Below are 19,307 nucleotides of genomic sequence, written 5' to 3'. Positions count from 1 at the left end.
CCTTTAGGCCATGATGCAGGTTTTACTTTGTTGTGAAAATAAAAGCGGCAGCAGACCCAATGCTCGCGGACCCACCAAAGCTAATGAGGATTCCTGGGTGAGATTCCACCGATTACACCTCTCTTCATGGTGGCTGTTTTCCCAAAAGCCTGCCAAAGGTTTTGCCTGTATTTCCTCAGGGCTTGGAGCTCACAGCAAATTGCAAGCATGATTTATACTCGCTGATCTATTTTATCTTGGCACAAGGCCAATTCTGTCATCCTCGGGGAATGTTATTGGAAGAGTGATTCTTTTTTTTTTGGTTATAACTTCAAGCATAACAGATTTTCTTTTTTCACCATATTTTGTGGTTCTGCTCCAGCTCTGCTTAGCAGTAGAATTTGCAGAAAATAAAAGCTCAGAATGAAAGGGAAATTATGGGGAAAAGCAGCGGGGTATGGTGCGAGTTGACGTGAAAATGCCACGGGGCTCCTTCCATCAGCTTTCCTTGATGAGTGAACCTTGTCTGAACTTTAACACTTTTTTTCTCGGTTGTATTTTGTATTTGAATTGTAAAATGATCCCGAAATAGATCTATCACCAATAACATTATCTTATCTCTTACAAAATGAGTGTTTTTGAACTTTCTTTATAATTCTTTTTTTTTTCTTGATCACATGTGTAGAAGACAAAAAGTATTTGGTGTCAAACTTCTTTTAACAATTAATTAATTGATAGTTATCATCATAATTGTATATCTTGTATGTAGCTTTTTACATACAGTATATTCTTCTGCTGATGCTGTTCGTGACATGGTTTAAAAAATACAAAGCTTTTGAAGTTGAATTTGAATTTTTTTTTGATGATGTTGATATCTGTGAATATTGAAGACATAAAGGGACCAAATTACTAACAAATATTAAAAATGTATTTCATGAAGGGACAAAATGATCAAATGAAAGCAGATGATAGTACAATGATGTGAGATCAGTCATTAAGTTCTACCATAACTTCAATACAATATTTTTTGCTATTTTATTGATAAATATCTCGATCTAATGTATCAAATGCATGTAAGATGACAAACAACTATTATTACAATAACTGATACGGCATCATTACTGTGTGGTTGACAGGATGACGTCGAGGTACTCACACTTGCCTCAGAGCTGTCTAACCTGCTTTGAATCTCAACCTGCCTATAAATTGTCATCCTGGTGTTTCACATGCAGGTTTTTTTTTGGAGGGGGGTGGGGGTGAGAGGGGGGTTGTATACAATGTCGAGGCTCGCATGAGAGCTAACACACAGAACATACAATGGGAGCAGGTGACAAGAGGGGCGGGAGAGGGAAGGACGAAACAATGGGCAACAGAGGCATGAGATCTGTGGAAGGGCGAGGGATGGGGTGGGGTACACAGGGTACACAATATGGACACTACAGGGACTTTCAGGTCCTTACACGACAGGCACTTTCAGGAAGGAAAGCAGGGAATTTGAAGGAAGTGGGTTTTGGGTGGGTTAACGGGGGGTAGAAAAGATCATGGTTTTGGATGGGGACTTTATTTCATGCTGAAGTTAACATGAGAGATGGTGGTGAACAGCTGTTTTTAAGACCTGGAGGGAAGAGTGGGATTGAAAAAAGTGTGGGAGTTTGTTCCAAAGGTGGGAAAAAAGAGGAATGAAAGGGTAAAGGTGAGCAGTAATTATTGATTTTGGTAGTTTTACCAGAATCACGTTGCTGGCGGACCTTGAGTGCCCTGCGGAAATATGGGGGGACATATCGCAGACAGAGCGGGGGTGGGAGTGGGCGAGGCTGGAATGTGTGTGCCATCCCTCAGGCGCATGATAAACTGGGAATCGCATCTGCTGACATTATTTGGTGGATGTTAAACATCTCTTGATGTCCTTCACAAAGAGCATGCGAGCTATATCACCTCCACCCTGAACAAATTAGACATTCATGCTCAAGCAAACAGGGGGTAATGCATCAAAGGCTTAGCCATGACCCCCAGCAAATGATGCTGCTTGCTGCCATGTGCTGCATATGAAAGAAGAAGAAGATAATTACTGTGAATTCTTGAGAAATCTTCAGAACATTTAGAAACTCCACCGACTTCATTTCAGACTGAAGTTAACATAATTATCGATTAATCAATGAATGAATGATACCAAGATCTTCAGATATAAGTTATGTAAAACAATTTCTTATGTATCCACTCTCAACCATAAAAAAAACTGAATGTGCGATCGTCGCCGTTGCATTTTATTTATGTGACATCATTGGAGACAGAGGAGGTGCAAACCTCTGACAGAGATAAATGCTGAATAATTACATGTCCATTTCATTGTGACATAATCACGTAATCTTGCATCATGGTGAATGTTTTCATATAAGGATCCAACGTGAAAGTAACAATCTCAATACTGGGTGTGTTCATCTCTGACAGCAATCACTGCATTGCACTGTAGTCACATCGACCACATGAGCGCTCAAATCTGAGCCTGGGGAATGGCATTCCATGCCCGAATCAGCAACTGTTCCAGCTCATCGAGGTCTGTCGCTTTCTTGGCAAGGTTCAAATGCAACGATCAATGATATCCCAGATATGTTCAATTGGAATTAACTCTGGCAAAATGGCAAACAATGGTGTCATGACATTAATGTTGGCATTGACAAGAACATTCCTTGTTCAAGTGAACCCTGTGAGCAGGAGCATTATCATGCATAAACATGTTTTCTGTACCATGTTGCTGAAGTTTAGGCAACACATGTTGCTGTAAGATCTCATTAATGTATTGATCTGCCGTCAGATTGCCATGGATACAGATCAAGGTGGTGTGAAAGGTTTCTACAATACCATGCCATTTCATAACACTTCCACATCCAAAATTTGCAATGTTTGAAATTTGAAAATGATTGCACAGATTGTATCGATGGTTCTTGTGAAAATATCAGTCCTGACCTGGAATCGTTATCCTTAGACGTCCACGACTTGGTGCATCTGTTGTTGATCTGTTGGCTTGATAACATCTTCTGAGGTCATAAACAGTCTCTCTGCTTTCATTTTAGAGTCTTACAACTTGGCTAATATGCCTGGTGGTGGCTTAATGGTGAGAGTGGTGGGCTTGGAATCTGAGGGTCCTGAGTTCAAATCCCATATTTCTGTTGAATTAATACCAGTTGGGGTTGACTCAGCCTGTCATCCTGATGAGGTCGGCGAAATGAGTACCAGCTTGCTGGTATTCTGTGTCGGAGTGGCGACCCATCCAGGATTGTGCCCGATAGCCAAGAAGACTGCTGAGGCAGAACCAATGCTCTGCAATGAGTATGGTCCTGATGGATGGATGGAACATGGCTAATGGAAGACCCTCCTTGAATGTGTCCAATTATTTAAGTTGTCTCATTTCCTGACAGACGTGACATGACATTAGAATGGATTGTTAAATCATATAATCGGTGTGTTTTTGGATGATCCACATGCCCACCAACCTGTGTCTCAGGAAAAAAAAAAAACTTCAGAATTTGCTCAGAATGCCTTGTGTCACCTCCAAAACCTAAGGGTGCATCAGTTACACGTGCTGAACGATGATTGCATGATGCAATTATGCTATGTGGAAAGTTGCAGTCAGGTGTTCTACACATCCCCCTTGCCAAAAAGGAACTTGGAATGAACGCTGGAACAGTCGTTCAACAATATTATATTATCAATTGTTCATGTTCGGTATTTTATGACAGACAGTACATTTATGCATTTTCAATTGAAATCTTACAAATTAAAGTGTATATTTTGTGAGTACAGTCATATTTAAGTTCATGTTATTTACCGGTAAAACAATTACTTTGGTTAATCAAGAGTCAGGGCATCACTATTGGTATTAGAAAAGTAATCTGCAAATATTACCATTTGGGTTAGGGTTGCCAGAAACTGGTGAAATCATGTTTATCTAATGTTGTGACAGCACTCTGCTTTGACTGATGAAATCAATTTACTGGTAAAATAGTGTGAACGTAGATTGCTCCACTACAGGCTAAATGCACAGCTGCTTTAACATATACACACACTGAACACCTATAGTTTGGAGGGAGAGGAGTAATGGTGAGTATGTTAAGATTTACTTCACGTTGTGCAGTGGATTGCACGTTCGCCTCTCGCAATCGAGAGGACCCAGGTTGTATCCCCAGGTGGGACAATACCTTGGGCAAGTTTCCTTAATTCAAATGGCTCTGTTTACTTAGCCTTAAGTAGGAACCCGGTTGTATGTCGAAGGGCAGATCACTTTACTGGGTAATGGTTCTGCCAGCGTGCATATCAAGTGGTCTGGTCTTCTCAGATTTTCCTTGGCACCATGTTATACTGTTTGCTGCCTCAAAGTGTGCTTATTGTGTGAGCAGCAGTTCCTACACTAAACAATGTACATTCACATATGTTCACAAGTCATATGTGAATGGCCATCTTTTAATACGAAAGGTAACCATTGCTATTAAATCTTACTTATTTCACTCTTCCTTAATATTACTACTTCTGACCTTTCATACCATACCCTGAAGAGCCTGTTATTTTTATGGTAATAAATCATTGTTCTTTCAACCTTGATAAAGGAACCAATGGTCTGTCCTTTAGGAGATGCTTCGCTATCGTGAGGAGCCTCCATTCCCACCTTGCTACTGGCAACTAGGCAATGGGGTCTGTCACTTAATGACAGAAACCCCTGCAGCCTACGCTCTGTTGGGTGAGCCTCTAAGCCCAGCTGCTGTAAAACTCTTGAGGTTGGCAGCATTTGGACCATCCGTATGTCCCTCCCTTGAATACAGCCTCCGTATCTACTGCTTACCTGATGATGACGACAGCCTTGAGGTATGCCCGACACTTTCTTAAGATTGGTCTACTGTTATTGCTATTATAATGAAAGTTTAAACCATACTGACATGGTATGCATTTAAGAAATTACATAGATAATACAAAATACTTTCATTTTTTAAACATTGGCTTGAATGAATGTATATCATGCAAATGTTGAAGTGTAGTATAAATTAAAACTGCAAATTCTGTTGGTTATTTGTTGTTGGTTTTTTTGTCGACGAAGTCGAGGCTTGTGGAAGAGCTCGAGCACTGAATGGATCAGGATGCAACAGAATAAAATAAACAGGAGAAAGAGGGAAGGACACAAACAGCAGGGTTGAAGGATAAAATAGGGGAGACTTGGACAAATAAGGGAAGTGGGGAGGAAAAATGGGTAGGGGAGAATGCATGGGGTGGACAAGATGGAAAGAAAAAGCAAACTTAGGAAGGAAAAACTGGAAATTTGGAAGCAGGTGGGCATGAGGATGACTGGGGGCGGGGTGGTGGTGTTATGGGTGGAAGAAAATGTCAAGGTTTTGGATGGGGGATGATCTGAGATGGTGGTGAACAGCTGTCTTTAAGACTTGGAGGGAAGTATGAGATTGAAGAGCATGTGCCAGTTGATTCCACAGTTGTGAAAATAAATGAGGAACGAATAAGTGGAGGTGAGCAGTAATTCTGGATTTTAGGAGTTTCACCAGAAGGGGGTTTGATGGTGGGCCATGTGCATCCTGCAAATACCTGGAGTTTTGGGGGGATGGGGCGGGGGTTAGTTGGGGAAAAGCATGGAAAGAACATTGGGTACAATATCAGAAAGGAGGTGGTAGAAGACAGAGAGACTAACAACCTGTCTGCAATGTGAACATGATATGCCCATCGACTCAGCTTCAATGCAGGAGATTCCATTGATCTTGAAGGCCTTGGTTACAATGTTGTCAAGTTGAACAAGTTATGAGGCAAGAGAGTTAATGCAAAGGGGAGAGAAGTGAGTACTCCATCCTGCTGCGGATGAAGGTTTTTTCGGTGGATAGGAGTTCAGGTGTGCCAAGAAAGGACTTTGTATGATGGAGGATGTCCAGTCGGCAACTGGCTTTTGAGGGAACTTTGAAATCTGGATTGCCCCTAGAAAGATCATGGTTGATATTTCCCTTCGTGTACATCCTTTTCGGCTGCTGGTTGCATCATTGGTTAGGGGCGCGGCTATTCCGCTGATACAGTACTCCTATTACCAGTGCACTCATGCTCATTTCACTGACCTCAGAAGGATGACGGGCTGAGTCAACCCCCTGGTGTTAATTCAGCAGCCAACGGGGCTCAAACTCAGGACCCGAGGATCCCAAGCCACCACCCTAACCACTAAGCCAATGCCAGGCTATGGTTGATAGTAAGACCCAGGACTTTGAGAGACTGATCATCCTCAAGAGGGTTACTAAGAAAGTAGATGAAAGGGTTTGCCAGACGGTCCTTTCAGAGAGAGAGAGAGAGAGAGAGAGAGAGAGAGAGAGAGAGAGAGAGAGAGAGAGAGAGAGAGAGAGAGAGAGAGAGAGAGAGAGAAAGAGAGATATAAAGATAGATATATATATATATATATATATATATATATATAGAGAGAGAGAGAGAGAGAGAGAGAGAGAGAGAGAGAGAGAGAGAGAGAGAGAGAGAGAGAGAGAGAGAGAGAGAGAGAGAGAGAGAGAGAGAGAGAGAGAGAGAGAGAGAGAGAGAGAGAGAGAGAGAGAGAGAGAGAGAGAGAGAGAGAGAGAGAGAGAGAGAGAGAGAGAGAGAGAGAGAGAGAGAGAGAGAGAGAGAGAGAGAGAGAGAGAGAGAGAGAGAGAGAGAGAGAGAGAGAGAGAGAGAGAGAGAGAGAGAGAGAGAGAGAGAGAGAGAGAGAGAGAGAGAGAGAGAGAGAGAGAGAGAGAGAGAGAGAGAGAGAGAGAGAGAGAGAGAGAGAGAGAGAGAGAGAGAGAGATATATAGATATAGTTTTTTTTTTTTTTTTTTTTTTTTTTTTTTCTTCAGGATTAAGAGACATATTCCAAGTGTTTGATCAGTTTGTGATTTTGTCAAGATCTGAAGAGAGGGAAGAGGCTGAATCCTGCCTGTATGAAGAATGAGGTATGTCACGGCAGAGGGTGGAGTGATCAGCAAATAGATAAAGGAGATTTTCCAAAATCAGGGAGATCGTTGATGAAAGCTCAGAATAGGAATGGTTGCCGAACACTGCCTTGGGACACTCCAACCTTAACAGGTGGAAGAGAGGAAAGCCACACATTCTGTTTAGAGCCACACATTCGCTATGAGAGTAATGGTAGTCAGTATGCCTCTTGTTGAATTGGCCTTGGATGCCATATGCAGAAGGTTTGGAGAGGAAGGCAGGATGCCAGACTGTATCGAAAGCATGATATATGGCTCGAGAGATGGCCCTGATACTCATGTCTGAAATTAAGGTCATCCATCCATTGTTGGGTGAGTAGAAGCAGCATGTCCAAGGGGGAGTGACCAGGTCTGAATACAAATTGGTGTCTGAGATTAGACTGTTGGCAAAAAGGAATGATTTCATAAAAATTGCGATGATGGGTTCCATGACCTTCCAGATGATTGCCTTTAAACTCATAGGTCTGTAGTGATGGATTCCATAACTTTGCTGATGATTGAAAGTAAGCTAATAAGTCTGTATTTTTGGGCAGCTTTTGTGATTGAATTAATAGTGGCAAGGTGATACTGGCTTCATACCTGGGCATGTGTGATTTTTATTTATTCTATTTTTTGGAATAAATTTCAACTACTAAAAATAATATATAACTGCAGTTTTATGTTTCTCCTCCTTTTGACTCCAATGCACATCAGTACAAAGGTGTTATTTTGCTTCCTAAACCTTGAGTTTTGCTCAAAGATGTCAGTCTCGGAGCTGAATGGATTCTTAATGTTGTGTAAATATTTGCTCTTACTCTGCTGAAAGCCCAGTTAATCTGTCAGTGGTTTGGCTTGAGGGATCATCAGTCAGTCCGTTAAGCACTTAATATTCAAGGTTTTAACCTCAGCCTTAAATAACCTTAAAATGCTGAAAATGTGTTTGGCTGGTATAACTTTTCCACTCATATGTTTCTTTTTTCTCATGAATTATCTGTTTCATTCAGTGGTTCTTTTTTTCATTTTTGTACTGTAAATGAAGAATTATTGCTATTTTGAAAGTCCAAATGCCTGACTGTGTTGAGAGAGCTGTCACAATGTTTGATAATAATATGCTCAGGCTGACTTGAAAATACTGCAATGTACCTTCTTTTAAATGCAATGGCTCTCTCTCTCTCTCTCTGTCTCTCTGTCTCTGTCTCTCTCTGTCTCTGTCTCTGTCTCTCTCTCTCTCTCTCTCTCTCTCTCTCTCTCTCTCTCTCTCTCTCTCTCTCTCTCTCTCTCTCTCTCTCTCTCTCTCTCTCTCTCTCTCTCTCTCTCTCTCTCTCTCTCTCTCTCTCTCTCTCTCCCTCTCTCTCTCTTGTCAATTTCTGATACACTGGACTCTGCTTGAGACAAGGCAAAATGTCAAAACTCAGTGCTTGCCTTCCCACCTTGTGTACCCAAACAATGCCTCTCCATCCCTACCTATCCACGTGTACCCACTGTCCATTGGACACTAATTTTTTAACTGAAAAGGTAGAAAAAGTTCTGGCCTGCCTTGACTTTGAATTGACAAGTGTCATAAAAGGAATCACTGCCTGAGTTCTCCATACCTACTCTGCTGCTCTCGCTTATCCTCTTTTTTTTCCTCTCCGCAGCCTGTCCACACCTTAGGTCACTTTCTTTCTGCTGGTAAGACAGCCAACATTATTAAATTACACAAAGGGTACAAAAATACATTCTCTCCATTACAGGCTGGTTACATTGCTTTCCTTGATGAGCAAAGTCATTGAATCCATCATCCTAGCTGACATTGTTTTTCCTTTTCTCAAATGGCCAAATACATTAACATTAGCTTAGATTCTGCCCTCGCCACTCAACTTTGGATATGCTGCAAATTCTTTCTCAACAATTGATGTAGGCCCAGAATTTTAAGCAAGAGGCCAAGGCTGTGTTTCTGGACCCATCTCAAACATTGGATATACTCTGACACCCAACGCTGGTTGTCAAGTTCTTTCCTTGTGCAATGCAAGGCCACTTTATTTCTTGGCTTGCTGATTGCTTCTACTTATGCAGTCAGTGTGGAAGTCTCAAGTGAATCTTCTCATCCCCTCTCCCAGTAGAGGATGGAGTGCCCCAAAGCAGCATCTTGGGCCCAATCATATTCCTTGTATACAGTGCTGACCTTTCAAATGCTTTCGAAAATTCACTTTTCCTCTTTGCAGAAGACTACACATTATGCTATGGAATTCCACATCATATTCACATACCAGGAGCAACTGTTTCCCTTTCTACTAAACTGGATAGTATCAGCTGCTGTTCTGACACTTTGACCATGTCATTTAATTCAGACAAATCTCATCGTGTCTCTCTGTGTCCTTTCCTCCAGTCCTGTTCCCTCAGCTCTTTCATCCCTACACTCTTTCATCCCTCAATCTCTCCTCAGTCACTCCAGATCATATGTGCTCTTCCTCAATCCCCAACTTGTGAAACTCCTCAAATCCAGGCATATTAATTGCCTCTACTCCTTTGTTCCTTAATTCCCCGATTTTTGGAACCACCATCCTCATTCTGTTTCATCCCAATCAAGTTGGCAGGAAATTACAAACTCATCAAGTTAGCCTTCACCCCTACCCATTATCTTTTCTACTCTTATTTACCCTCCTCTAACTCAGCTTATAACTGCTGGTTTTTCACATTTCCTTCCATCTTCTCCTTATTTGTACTGCTTTCTCATCCCCATGTTATGTCCATGTGTTGTCCCATTGTCAGTGTGTTGCCTTCGACCCTCGTCACCTCACTCTTCGATGAGCCTCAATTTTGTATTCAAATATAGTTTCGAGTATTGAAGCTCTTCATCATTTTAATACAAGTTTGAGATATAGAAGAATTGTTTTCTGACTGTCGAGTTTATCTTCTGTACTCATTTGTAGTCTTTTAAAATTACATTATATGTTTAGCAAGAGAAGACTGTTGGTCTGTTAGCCTTGGCAAATCTGACAACCCCATTAATATATATATATATATATATATATATATATATATATATATATATATATATATATATATATATATATATATATATATATATATATATATATTAGGTTTAGCTATTTATTTGGTCTATTAGTTTATAACCACCTTGGCAGCCCGATGTTTTATTTCATGATGCTGCAATGGAACTGCTGGTGCACAACACCATTAATCATTTTCCACAGGGGTCCAGAAGAATTAGGTTTCTATAACATGTGATGTCACAACATGTTTTTTAAAAATCAAGGTGTGAAATTTTAATGATAACATTGATAACAGGGCCTTGCACATTTTACTTCCTCGAATTATTAAATTCCTCTCACCCTGGATTTATGACAAATACATTTCAGTTATTTTTGGCACATTATGCTCACCAGACACTGACAAACAAATCTTTTTGTCCAATACCATATGACACTACCCTACAGGAAGTGGTGGAGCTGGAGAAACGGCTTGGTGGGAGACTTGTTGTCGAGTCCAAAACATTGCGCTTCAAAGCCAATGCTGGAGACCTTCGCCTGTCTGTCCACAATACTCCCAATACGCTGTGGACGAATAAGCTGCAAGACCGATTCCAGGTGAAGTAGGATAGTTGGTACTTTGTTCGGTGTTCAAAATGTGATATCAGTGAGATACCCACAATTGTCCAAGATATGTCGTGAACGTTTCCATACCTTTCTTGCTACACTTGAATTAGCAAGTTTATCCGTTAATAACCTTTAGAATATTTAAATATTTGGCACATTTGGCAACTGATGAATAAAAAGTCAAACCTGGTACCTGAATCAAACTACCATATATTTAATTTTGATTTTAAAATAAATACAGAGATTTGTTGTAAACACTATAAGTCGGGTAGATTAAATGGCCACCTCTCTGATGTGATCATATTTGCATGTCAGACATGACAACATCAGTCTAGTTGTACTCTATGTATATATTTTTATGGTAATTTGTTCAAACATCCATTTGAGATAAAAGGTGGTTCTGAGAGCTGGATACAGAATGCATACTGTAGCACAGCTTGTGGAGTGTGTTTATAATTGGCTCCATGATGCAGGAGCCCCAAGCCAGAAGGAATTCCAAACAGCAATGGGTTTGTGGTGTATAATCATGACTTCCATCCTTTGATTCTGGCAGGATGGCCAGAGGGTGGGTTATTGAAAGGGACAAGATTGAATGAATATGCATGAAATGTGAAGGCAGAGAATGCCACAAGCAGCTAAAAATCGGATTTTTGTCAAACAGTCATGCATTTCTGCTTCCTGAATGCTTCAGTAATGGTCCTTTGAAGGTAAATACAAAACACGTTTTTGAGCTGAATGTTTGTAAACAATAGCAGATCCCCAAAAATGAAACAAAGAGAAGCTGCAAAGATATTTATGCACTGAATATATCTCCTGCCACATGACAAACATCCATTTTGGCTCGTATAATGATTTTGGTAGTGGGATAATGAATGTAAAAGTGATTGATACCAGTCTTTATACATTCATTAATCGTTACTATTTTTGAAATCAATGAAATTGCTTGGGCTTGAGTTGGCAACTTCCTGAAACCCAAATGATTTCTGATGTGGCAGCAGACACATTGCAAGGCCATAACTCCATGTTTTGGGAGAGAGCATGTCCAGGACTTCTTAACACATATCCACTCTTCTCCCCATCCTCCCTCGATCTGGCACTAGGATATCCCATTCGGGCACATTTGGCCAGGAACGCAGCGGCTGCTTCATTGCATGTTCACACTAGAGCGCAATGCGTTGAGCACAGCAGAGCTCTCTTGCAAACTTTGTGTGCAGCAGCTGGAAGGCGAGGGTCAGATCCTGCACGTTCAAACCCTGCTGCACAATGTAAGTGCACAATGCCCGGGACACTGATGCACATTGGGGGTCACATGCTTTTATAGCCTCAAGGAGTTTAATGAGAGAAAAGAAGAAACAGATGGATCTGTCCTTAACAAAAGCTAATAATGTCAGCTGTTGTTTAAGGCCACGGCTGGTTTGTGCTTTCTGTCTTATAACACTGTTTCTTGCAACATGTAATCCATTGACCTTTCCCATCAGGATTACTTATGGTTGTGTTCAGCATTTTATGAGAGTAGAGGGAGCAAGTTTCTACCATTGCAAGGCACAACGACTACACAGACCTCTTGAAATGATATGTGGCAACCCTGTTCAAAATGTTAAAATTAATACTGAACTGCACAACAATGGCAGCAAATTCGTATTTGAGTAGTTAGATATAATTATGCATTACCATGGAATACTAATCTTCCCAGCTGCCAGTACACAAAATTAAATGACAGTATATTGAGCAAATCAGGTCGTGCCGCACTCTCTATCATGCATTGGTAGGGATGGTGACATTTTAACGGATAATGCAAGAAAACAAAGCAAGTAACGTGTTATGGAGCGTAACATTTTATTCTATGCTGTTAGATATCTGATAATATAGGTGTTATGATCACCTATTGTTCAATTGCAGAATCCACCACAGGAATGTATTGTGCAATCATTATAGAGGTAACACATATTGCACCAAAAATAATTGTCTGGAATCACAAGACCGTTCCATATTTATTGTTTATTATTTCCCATTATTTAATTGAAAAAAATGCATGCAATGTGCATCTGTAACAAAGCCATTTTCCAGACACGAAACATCTGCTTGATCAAAGTGGAGATGGTTAGCAATCTGGGACATTGGCACCAATGGCATGGCGTATGGCCTGCACTGCCGCAGCCAAAATGAAAAAGGAGACTTGTTAGATTGTTGCCCTGCTGGAGAATTTTCATGAGGCCTACAGAGCGCTGCTAAAAGACAGCCTCAGGCATGCAGAACTGTCTAACGACCTTTATCTGCCAATGCGCTATTCGGCGAGCTGTAACACATGGCAAAGCCGATTCCACATCTGGCTTTGTGCCCACAGGCACAAACTTCCAACGTTTTATGTATCACTGTTGTATGCTGCATCAAGACATGGTGATTTTTCCATAAAAATAATGAGTGTGTGTGTGTGTGTGTGTGTGTGTGTGTGTGTGTGTGTGTGTGTGTGTGTGTGTGTGTGTGTGTGTTGCTTGCTATCTCCATATGTGGGAAACAAATACGTTTTCTTATTGGGGTGTTTTGCTTCAACAGCTTATAGATTTCTAGTTTTCTGAGCTTCTGGATTTTATTCCTGAGATGGAGTTTTTGTCTTTCATGATGGCAGTAGTAGTGAGTCTCCTCATAGTCGAGGACTTGTATTCTGCTCGATTATGTCATGCCGTACTTTATTCTCCACCAAAGCGTTCACTCCTGCATTGATTCTTCAGTTAAAACAGAAAACTGATATGAACCATCATCTTCCAAATCTCCATCTCCTTCTTGTGCCCTCATTGATACCCTCTGCATTTAGGGTTCAGTGCAGTGTGTAAAGCAAATCACCTTTGCAAAATTGTGATTTTTCCTCTTTTATGACTATTTTGGTACCATTTCAGCCACCATATTACAAAGCCTCCTCTGAACTTGCATCACTTCCATCAGATGTTGGTTTGTCATTCTGACAACCCTTGGGCTACTCGGCAATTTCTACCAACATTTCAAAAGTGTTTAACATTTCTCATTCAGTCTTGTTCATGGGCCGTGCTGCACACCAATATAAAAATACACAAAACACTACAATATGCCAGGCTGAACATGGGTGTTCTTACTTATTTTGCAATCAGACTAAATTTTACAAAGCATTGCCATTGATGGTTTTCCCATTGCAATTCTTCTCTCAATTACCACAGAGCAATCACCTGTTTCGGTAATCAGTGCACCTGGATAATTAAAAGTACAAACAATTTTGATTGCTTTTCCTTGTAGTTTTATATCTTCCAAGTTGAGAGTAACTCACAGTCATTCGTTTGGTTTTGTGGTGTTAATAAATAAACCCATTTTCTTACTCGAGCCACGTGATCTCCAGCAAAGGTTTCAAGCTCTCTTGCAGTTTTTGCCAGGAGAGTTGTATCATTTGCATACTCGTGGTTGTTGATTTTCATGGCACTTATGGAGGTTCCACCTTCCCCACAAACCGATACTACGCCATACAGTATACTTTGTTTATGCAAGTTGAAGAGATTAGGAGAAAGTACACACCATTGCTGTACTCCTCTATCTGCGTAGAACCATTAACCATTACGATAAGAGAGATTAGGACCATACTCTGTGCAGAGCATTGGTGCTGCCTAAGCAGTCTTCTTGGCTATTGGGCACAATCCTGGAAGGGTCGCTACTCCGACGTAGGATACTCCAATGGCTCAATCATCCCAGCATGCTGGCCCTAATTTTTCAGACCTCGGAAGGATGACAGGCCAAGTTAACCCCACCTGGTATTAATTCAACAGCTGAGTGGGATTTGAACTCAAGACCCTTGTCTCCAAAGCCGGCCACCTTAACCATTAAACCAACACCAGGCATCATCACGATAAATTCATAACAAAATAAAAATTTATGGCCATTGTAAATGTTTTTTTTTTTTAAAGGATTTATTGCCTCAGTTGTGATTCCCATATCTCTTAAAGTTATACACAATTCTGTATTGATGGTAAATTCATGATGGTGAGTAACAAGAATGATTTTTTTCAAAGTCCAGAGCAAATAACTATTACCGATTTTGTTGTTTCTTCAATTGCTAATGGGATCCTACATTGCAGATTTTATGACTAAATTTCAGGGATAATCATAAAAACCATTGTTTTTGAAGAAAGTAACAGATAATTGGAGTCTTGCTAAACTGCTCCTTTGTAATTTTCCGCCTCTTTGTGCATGGTATCATAACCAAGTCTGTATGTGCCAAATCCTCGCTGGTATGGTGCCCATTAGCAAATGATTTGATGCAAATTGCCGCAACACTAATTGCTACATTGCCACACCCACAGACTCTTCGAAAATAGCGACTGCTTTCATGTTCTATATTGTGGTTGTTGTCAACTTTGCAGGGAGCCACACTTGGTCAGGGTTATCGATAATTTTTCAGCTCTTATCCAGTTGCATTCCAACAGGCACTGTTGGAATAAGAGGGAAGCCTGATAAGCCCCCATTCTGTTAATGTTGACTTGTCAATATCAGTCTGTGAGGCAGAATGTAGAGTGAGATGCAAGGAAATTTTTAGGGTTCAGTGCAGTGTGTAAAACAATGCCTTGGTTCGGGATATAGGATATAGGCTGTAGTTTTAATCTCAATGTGAGAATGAAAAAGGCAAAATTTGCTTGAGGCCGAACTAAGAGAAAGAGAAGCAGAAGACAGGATGATTTGCAATTGCAATGCAGTATAGGCAGCAGGGTGCTTGGGAGCACGATAACCAAGTTATTGAGAGAAAGCCGTCATTGGCAGATATTTGGAAGAGGGAGGCTACGCATAGGAGCTTTGTGTTGCGGTCCATCTATGATGATGTACCTACATCAACAATGGTCTCTTGAAAAATGAATTATATTCTTCTGGAATCTCCGGGGATTTTAACTGCTCTTTATGCAGTGAAAGAGGCACATAAGTGTTTTTTGTTTGCCTGTTCAGCAACATTATCAAGAGGTCCACCTTTCACAATGATAAGGTTTTAATGGTTTTGCAGAAGTTGAATGTGTTCCACCAAATTGAGAGAATAAGATAGTTCACGCAAATGTTTTTTTTTTTTTTGTGAATGTGAGAAACCTGAGCAATGTCAACATTAGGAGAAGGGAAACACAGGATTGGGACCTGAAAAGTAGAAAACATTGAGGAGCAGTCTAATTTTTCCACTATAGACCATTACAACAAACCTGCAACCAAATCCGTTGATAACTTCCAACTCCAAAAGAGATAGTTATGGTTGTGTTGTGCCTGTACCTTGAGAAGATAGAATTGATGGAAACCATGAAAGGAAGTTCTTTAACTTATAAAGTTTTACATACTGGGTATAAAGATCAGAGCTTGTCTGCACAGCTTTAGGCATGAGAAGTAGGATATTGAGAGTTCGTTGCACATTTAATGATAACACAATTGAAAGTTGTTGACATTTTTGGGGAGAGATCTGAGGACTGCCAAATAATTGGCATACACATCAGCCAAAACTTCAGTACAAATATGGGTAGGAAATGGTACTGCAAGAAACACACGACTTTCAAAATGATGTAATCTACCCAAGAATGCTTGGTGTGCATGTGCAGAAACCCCTAATAACAAAATTTATCAGGGTATCCGAACATATATTGTGCATGACAGATAAGGATTGCAACATATATTGGCTTACAAAGCTTCTGAAGAAGGCAAAAAATACAAGGAAACATACCTGCCAGAAAGGGGTGTGCCTCTGATCAACAAAAGATTTGGAGAACTTTCAAATCAACTTGGCCAAAAAGTTGCTATCTTCCAGACTGTAATGCAAAAACTCCTGACGATATGGGCCCATGCAAAGCCTGTGCAGTGATGCATTGTATCTGACTTAAACGATCATCCCTGTCAGTGAGTCCACTTTGAACATTGTGGCATTACCTCGTATGACCACGATAGGCTAGGTGATTCATTTAATGTAGTTTACAATCGGACAGCCAATGCCGTCATAACCAACATTCAGGTGCATTATCCAGAGGGAGACACCGTATCTGGTTAAGTTGCTTCTTCACCCAATGTAAAGGATATATCTGGGGCTCGTGAATGCAGAGGGTAAGTTTAAAATGATATTAACTATTCATCATGGTTGGGAGGAGGGTGAGCCAGTTGGAGTTGTATGGGCTGTGAGTGCCAATATATATATATATATATATATATATATATATATATATATATATATATATATATATATATATATATATATATGTATATATATATATATATATATATATATATATATATATATATATATATATATATATATATATATATATATATATATATATACATACACATACATACATACAGTTTATTTATAAATTTCAGAGATAATAATAAAATAGGATTCTGACGAGGGGATAAAATAAAAAGGGTTTAATGACTGGGTGCACAGTGTGTGTGTGTGTGTGTGTGTGTGTGTGTGTGTGTGTGTGTGTGTGTGTGTGTGTGTGTGTGTGTGTGTGTGTGTGTGTGTGTGTGTGTATCTTCTTCTTCTTCTTTCGGCTGCTCCCGTTAAGGGTCACCACAGCAGATCATCCGTATGATCCGCATAGTGATTTGGCACATGTTTTACGCCGGATGCCCTTCCTGACGCAACCCTGGTCGCCTCTTACGACACAGGGATATGGTACACATATTTTAACCGGGGTATATACCAGCCCAGTACACTGGTACTCATTTCACCGACCTCGGAAGGATGACAGGCTGAGTCAACCCCCTGGTGTATTAATTCAGTGGCCCAACGGGGCTTGAACTCAGGACCTTTTGGATCCCAAGCCACTGCCCTAACCACTGCGCCAACACCAGGCGTGTGTGTGTGTGTGTGTGTGTGTGTGTGTGTGTGTGTGTGTGTGTGTGTGTGTGTGTGTGTGTGTGTGTGTGTGTGTGTGTGTGTGTGTGTGTGTGTGTGTGTGTATGTATGTATATAATATATATATATATATATACATATATATATATATATATATATATATATATATATATATATATATATATGTATATGTGTATATATATATATATATATATATATATATATATATATATATATATATATATATATATATTTTGTTACGGTTGTGGAAATTCACAGAACACCATTCAGGTTTCGCAGAGATCAGTTATGTCGATAAGTGTGTGTTCAGATTAGATTTCCCCACCGATGTCTTAAGGAATTTATTCGTGTAACTGGCTGTGATCTTTGAGTCAGCCATTATTCTTTTGCTATCTTTATTTTGGAACAACCACCTCCTCCAAAACGACAACCACCACCGCCTTCACAACAACCACTTTCATCACAACCACATCTCCACATCACCTCCTCCAAAACAACAACCACAACCACCTTCACCACAACCGCCTTCACCACAACCACCTTCTCCACAACCATCAACATCCCCACAGACAATGGCCCCCACCCCCCTCCCCCAACAAATAAAATCTCCGCCCACCAACGCAGTGGATCTCAACACTCCAAAAGTGGATAAGAACGAAAGCTATGGCAAAGGCAGCGGTAGTGAGAAGGGCCCGATTCACCAAGGGAAAACGCCCTTTCTGGAAGATTCCCTCACGCGCCAGGAAGGGAGGGGGGGCGAGGTTCCGTGGCTATAAAAAGGAAGCGCGTGGAGACGCCGACGAGTTGAGTTGAGTTGCGGAGAGGAGACGCCGACCAGCAGTTGAGTCTGGAGTCTTGAGTCTGGAGTCGGAGAAAGCAGTGAGGAGTGAGAGGGTCTTTCTCCTTGCTCTCTCTCTCTCTCCTTGGTCGACGGAGGTGCCGGTGGAGTCGAGAGTGGAGTCAGGAGCTGGTGGAGTCCTGCAGAGTGCGGGCAGAGCCATTGAGGGTCGCCGAACCAGCCCAGCAAGTCACCACGAGGGTGGCAGGTAACCAGCACGGCCTCTCGGAGCTCTTGCGGTCTCCACAGCTCTGCAAACATTAAAGGCCTATGGGTCCTGTTCTGTCCTTTCCTTTCCTGTGGTTTTCTTTGTATGAAAGTTGTGGCACCGTGTCCGCTAAGTAGAACTGTTTAGTGCATGTAAATAATAAATAGACAAACGGCTGTAGGTCTTTGTTTACTCGTGTCCTGTCCCCATTCCCCCATTCAATGCATATGTGTCGTGTGTGAAATAAATGTCATTGTTTAAATGATCACCTGTTCGTTGCATCCTTTCCTGTCATTGACTGCCATTATTACGTACGGAATATTAGCTGGCTTTTTAATAGCCGAAAAGATAATCAGGTCAAACGCGGCCTCGCGATAATACACCGCTCGGCAAATCGCAAATGGAGCGAGCTGCTTAAGCAGCTTGTTTCCAAGCAGGTCCCATTGAGGTGTAAATCCCCAGAATTTCTGTCTGCGCACATACTTATGTAAATCGACAATTAGGCAATAGGACCCTGTTGCGCGCGGACAAAAGAGTTGGCTGATTTACGGTGTGGTTAAAAACACACCCGTAGCTGGATTTTGGTGTTGATCCGAAAGCTGCGACTATGATTGCCCGTCCGGTGGGCGTTTGGCCGCAATTAGTTAAAAGCGGTCACCCACACGCCGAACAGGTGGAAACCATAAAATATATGTATATATATATATATATATATATATATATATATATATATATATATATATATATATATATATATATATATATATATATTCGTTGTACCGGCATCGTGGGAAGAACAAGAGGGATGGGCTGCCTCGGCTTACTCTCCGGACTCACCGTAATCGCAGGCGTCTCA

The 19,307-nt window shown here is 40.9% G+C and overlaps 1 protein-coding gene across 4 annotated transcripts in view; it reads left to right on the top strand.

Annotated features, from left to right (window-relative positions):
- LOC147026510 (netrin receptor UNC5B-a-like) overlaps positions 1-19,307 on the top strand; it is a 384,386-nt gene that overhangs the window by 315,085 nt on the left and 49,994 nt on the right. For all 4 annotated transcript variants that reach the window (XM_085881974.1, XM_085881972.1, XM_085881973.1 and 1 more), the window contains 3 exons: positions 4,603-4,836; positions 10,391-10,540; positions 11,650-11,814. In XM_085881974.1, the coding sequence (XP_085738100.1) occupies positions 4,603-4,836; positions 10,391-10,540; positions 11,650-11,814 (549 nt within the window). The remainder of the gene's footprint in view (positions 1-4,602; positions 4,837-10,390; positions 10,541-11,649; positions 11,815-19,307) is intronic.

This window comes from Eptatretus burgeri, chromosome 5 (assembly GCF_056783735.1).
Source record: "Eptatretus burgeri isolate ZD-2024b chromosome 5, Ebu_testis_v1, whole genome shotgun sequence".
Taxonomy (NCBI): Eukaryota; Metazoa; Chordata; class Myxini; order Myxiniformes; family Myxinidae; genus Eptatretus; species Eptatretus burgeri.
Note: the sequence above shows the minus strand (reverse complement) of the source record. Positions and strands in the feature narration are given on the sequence as shown.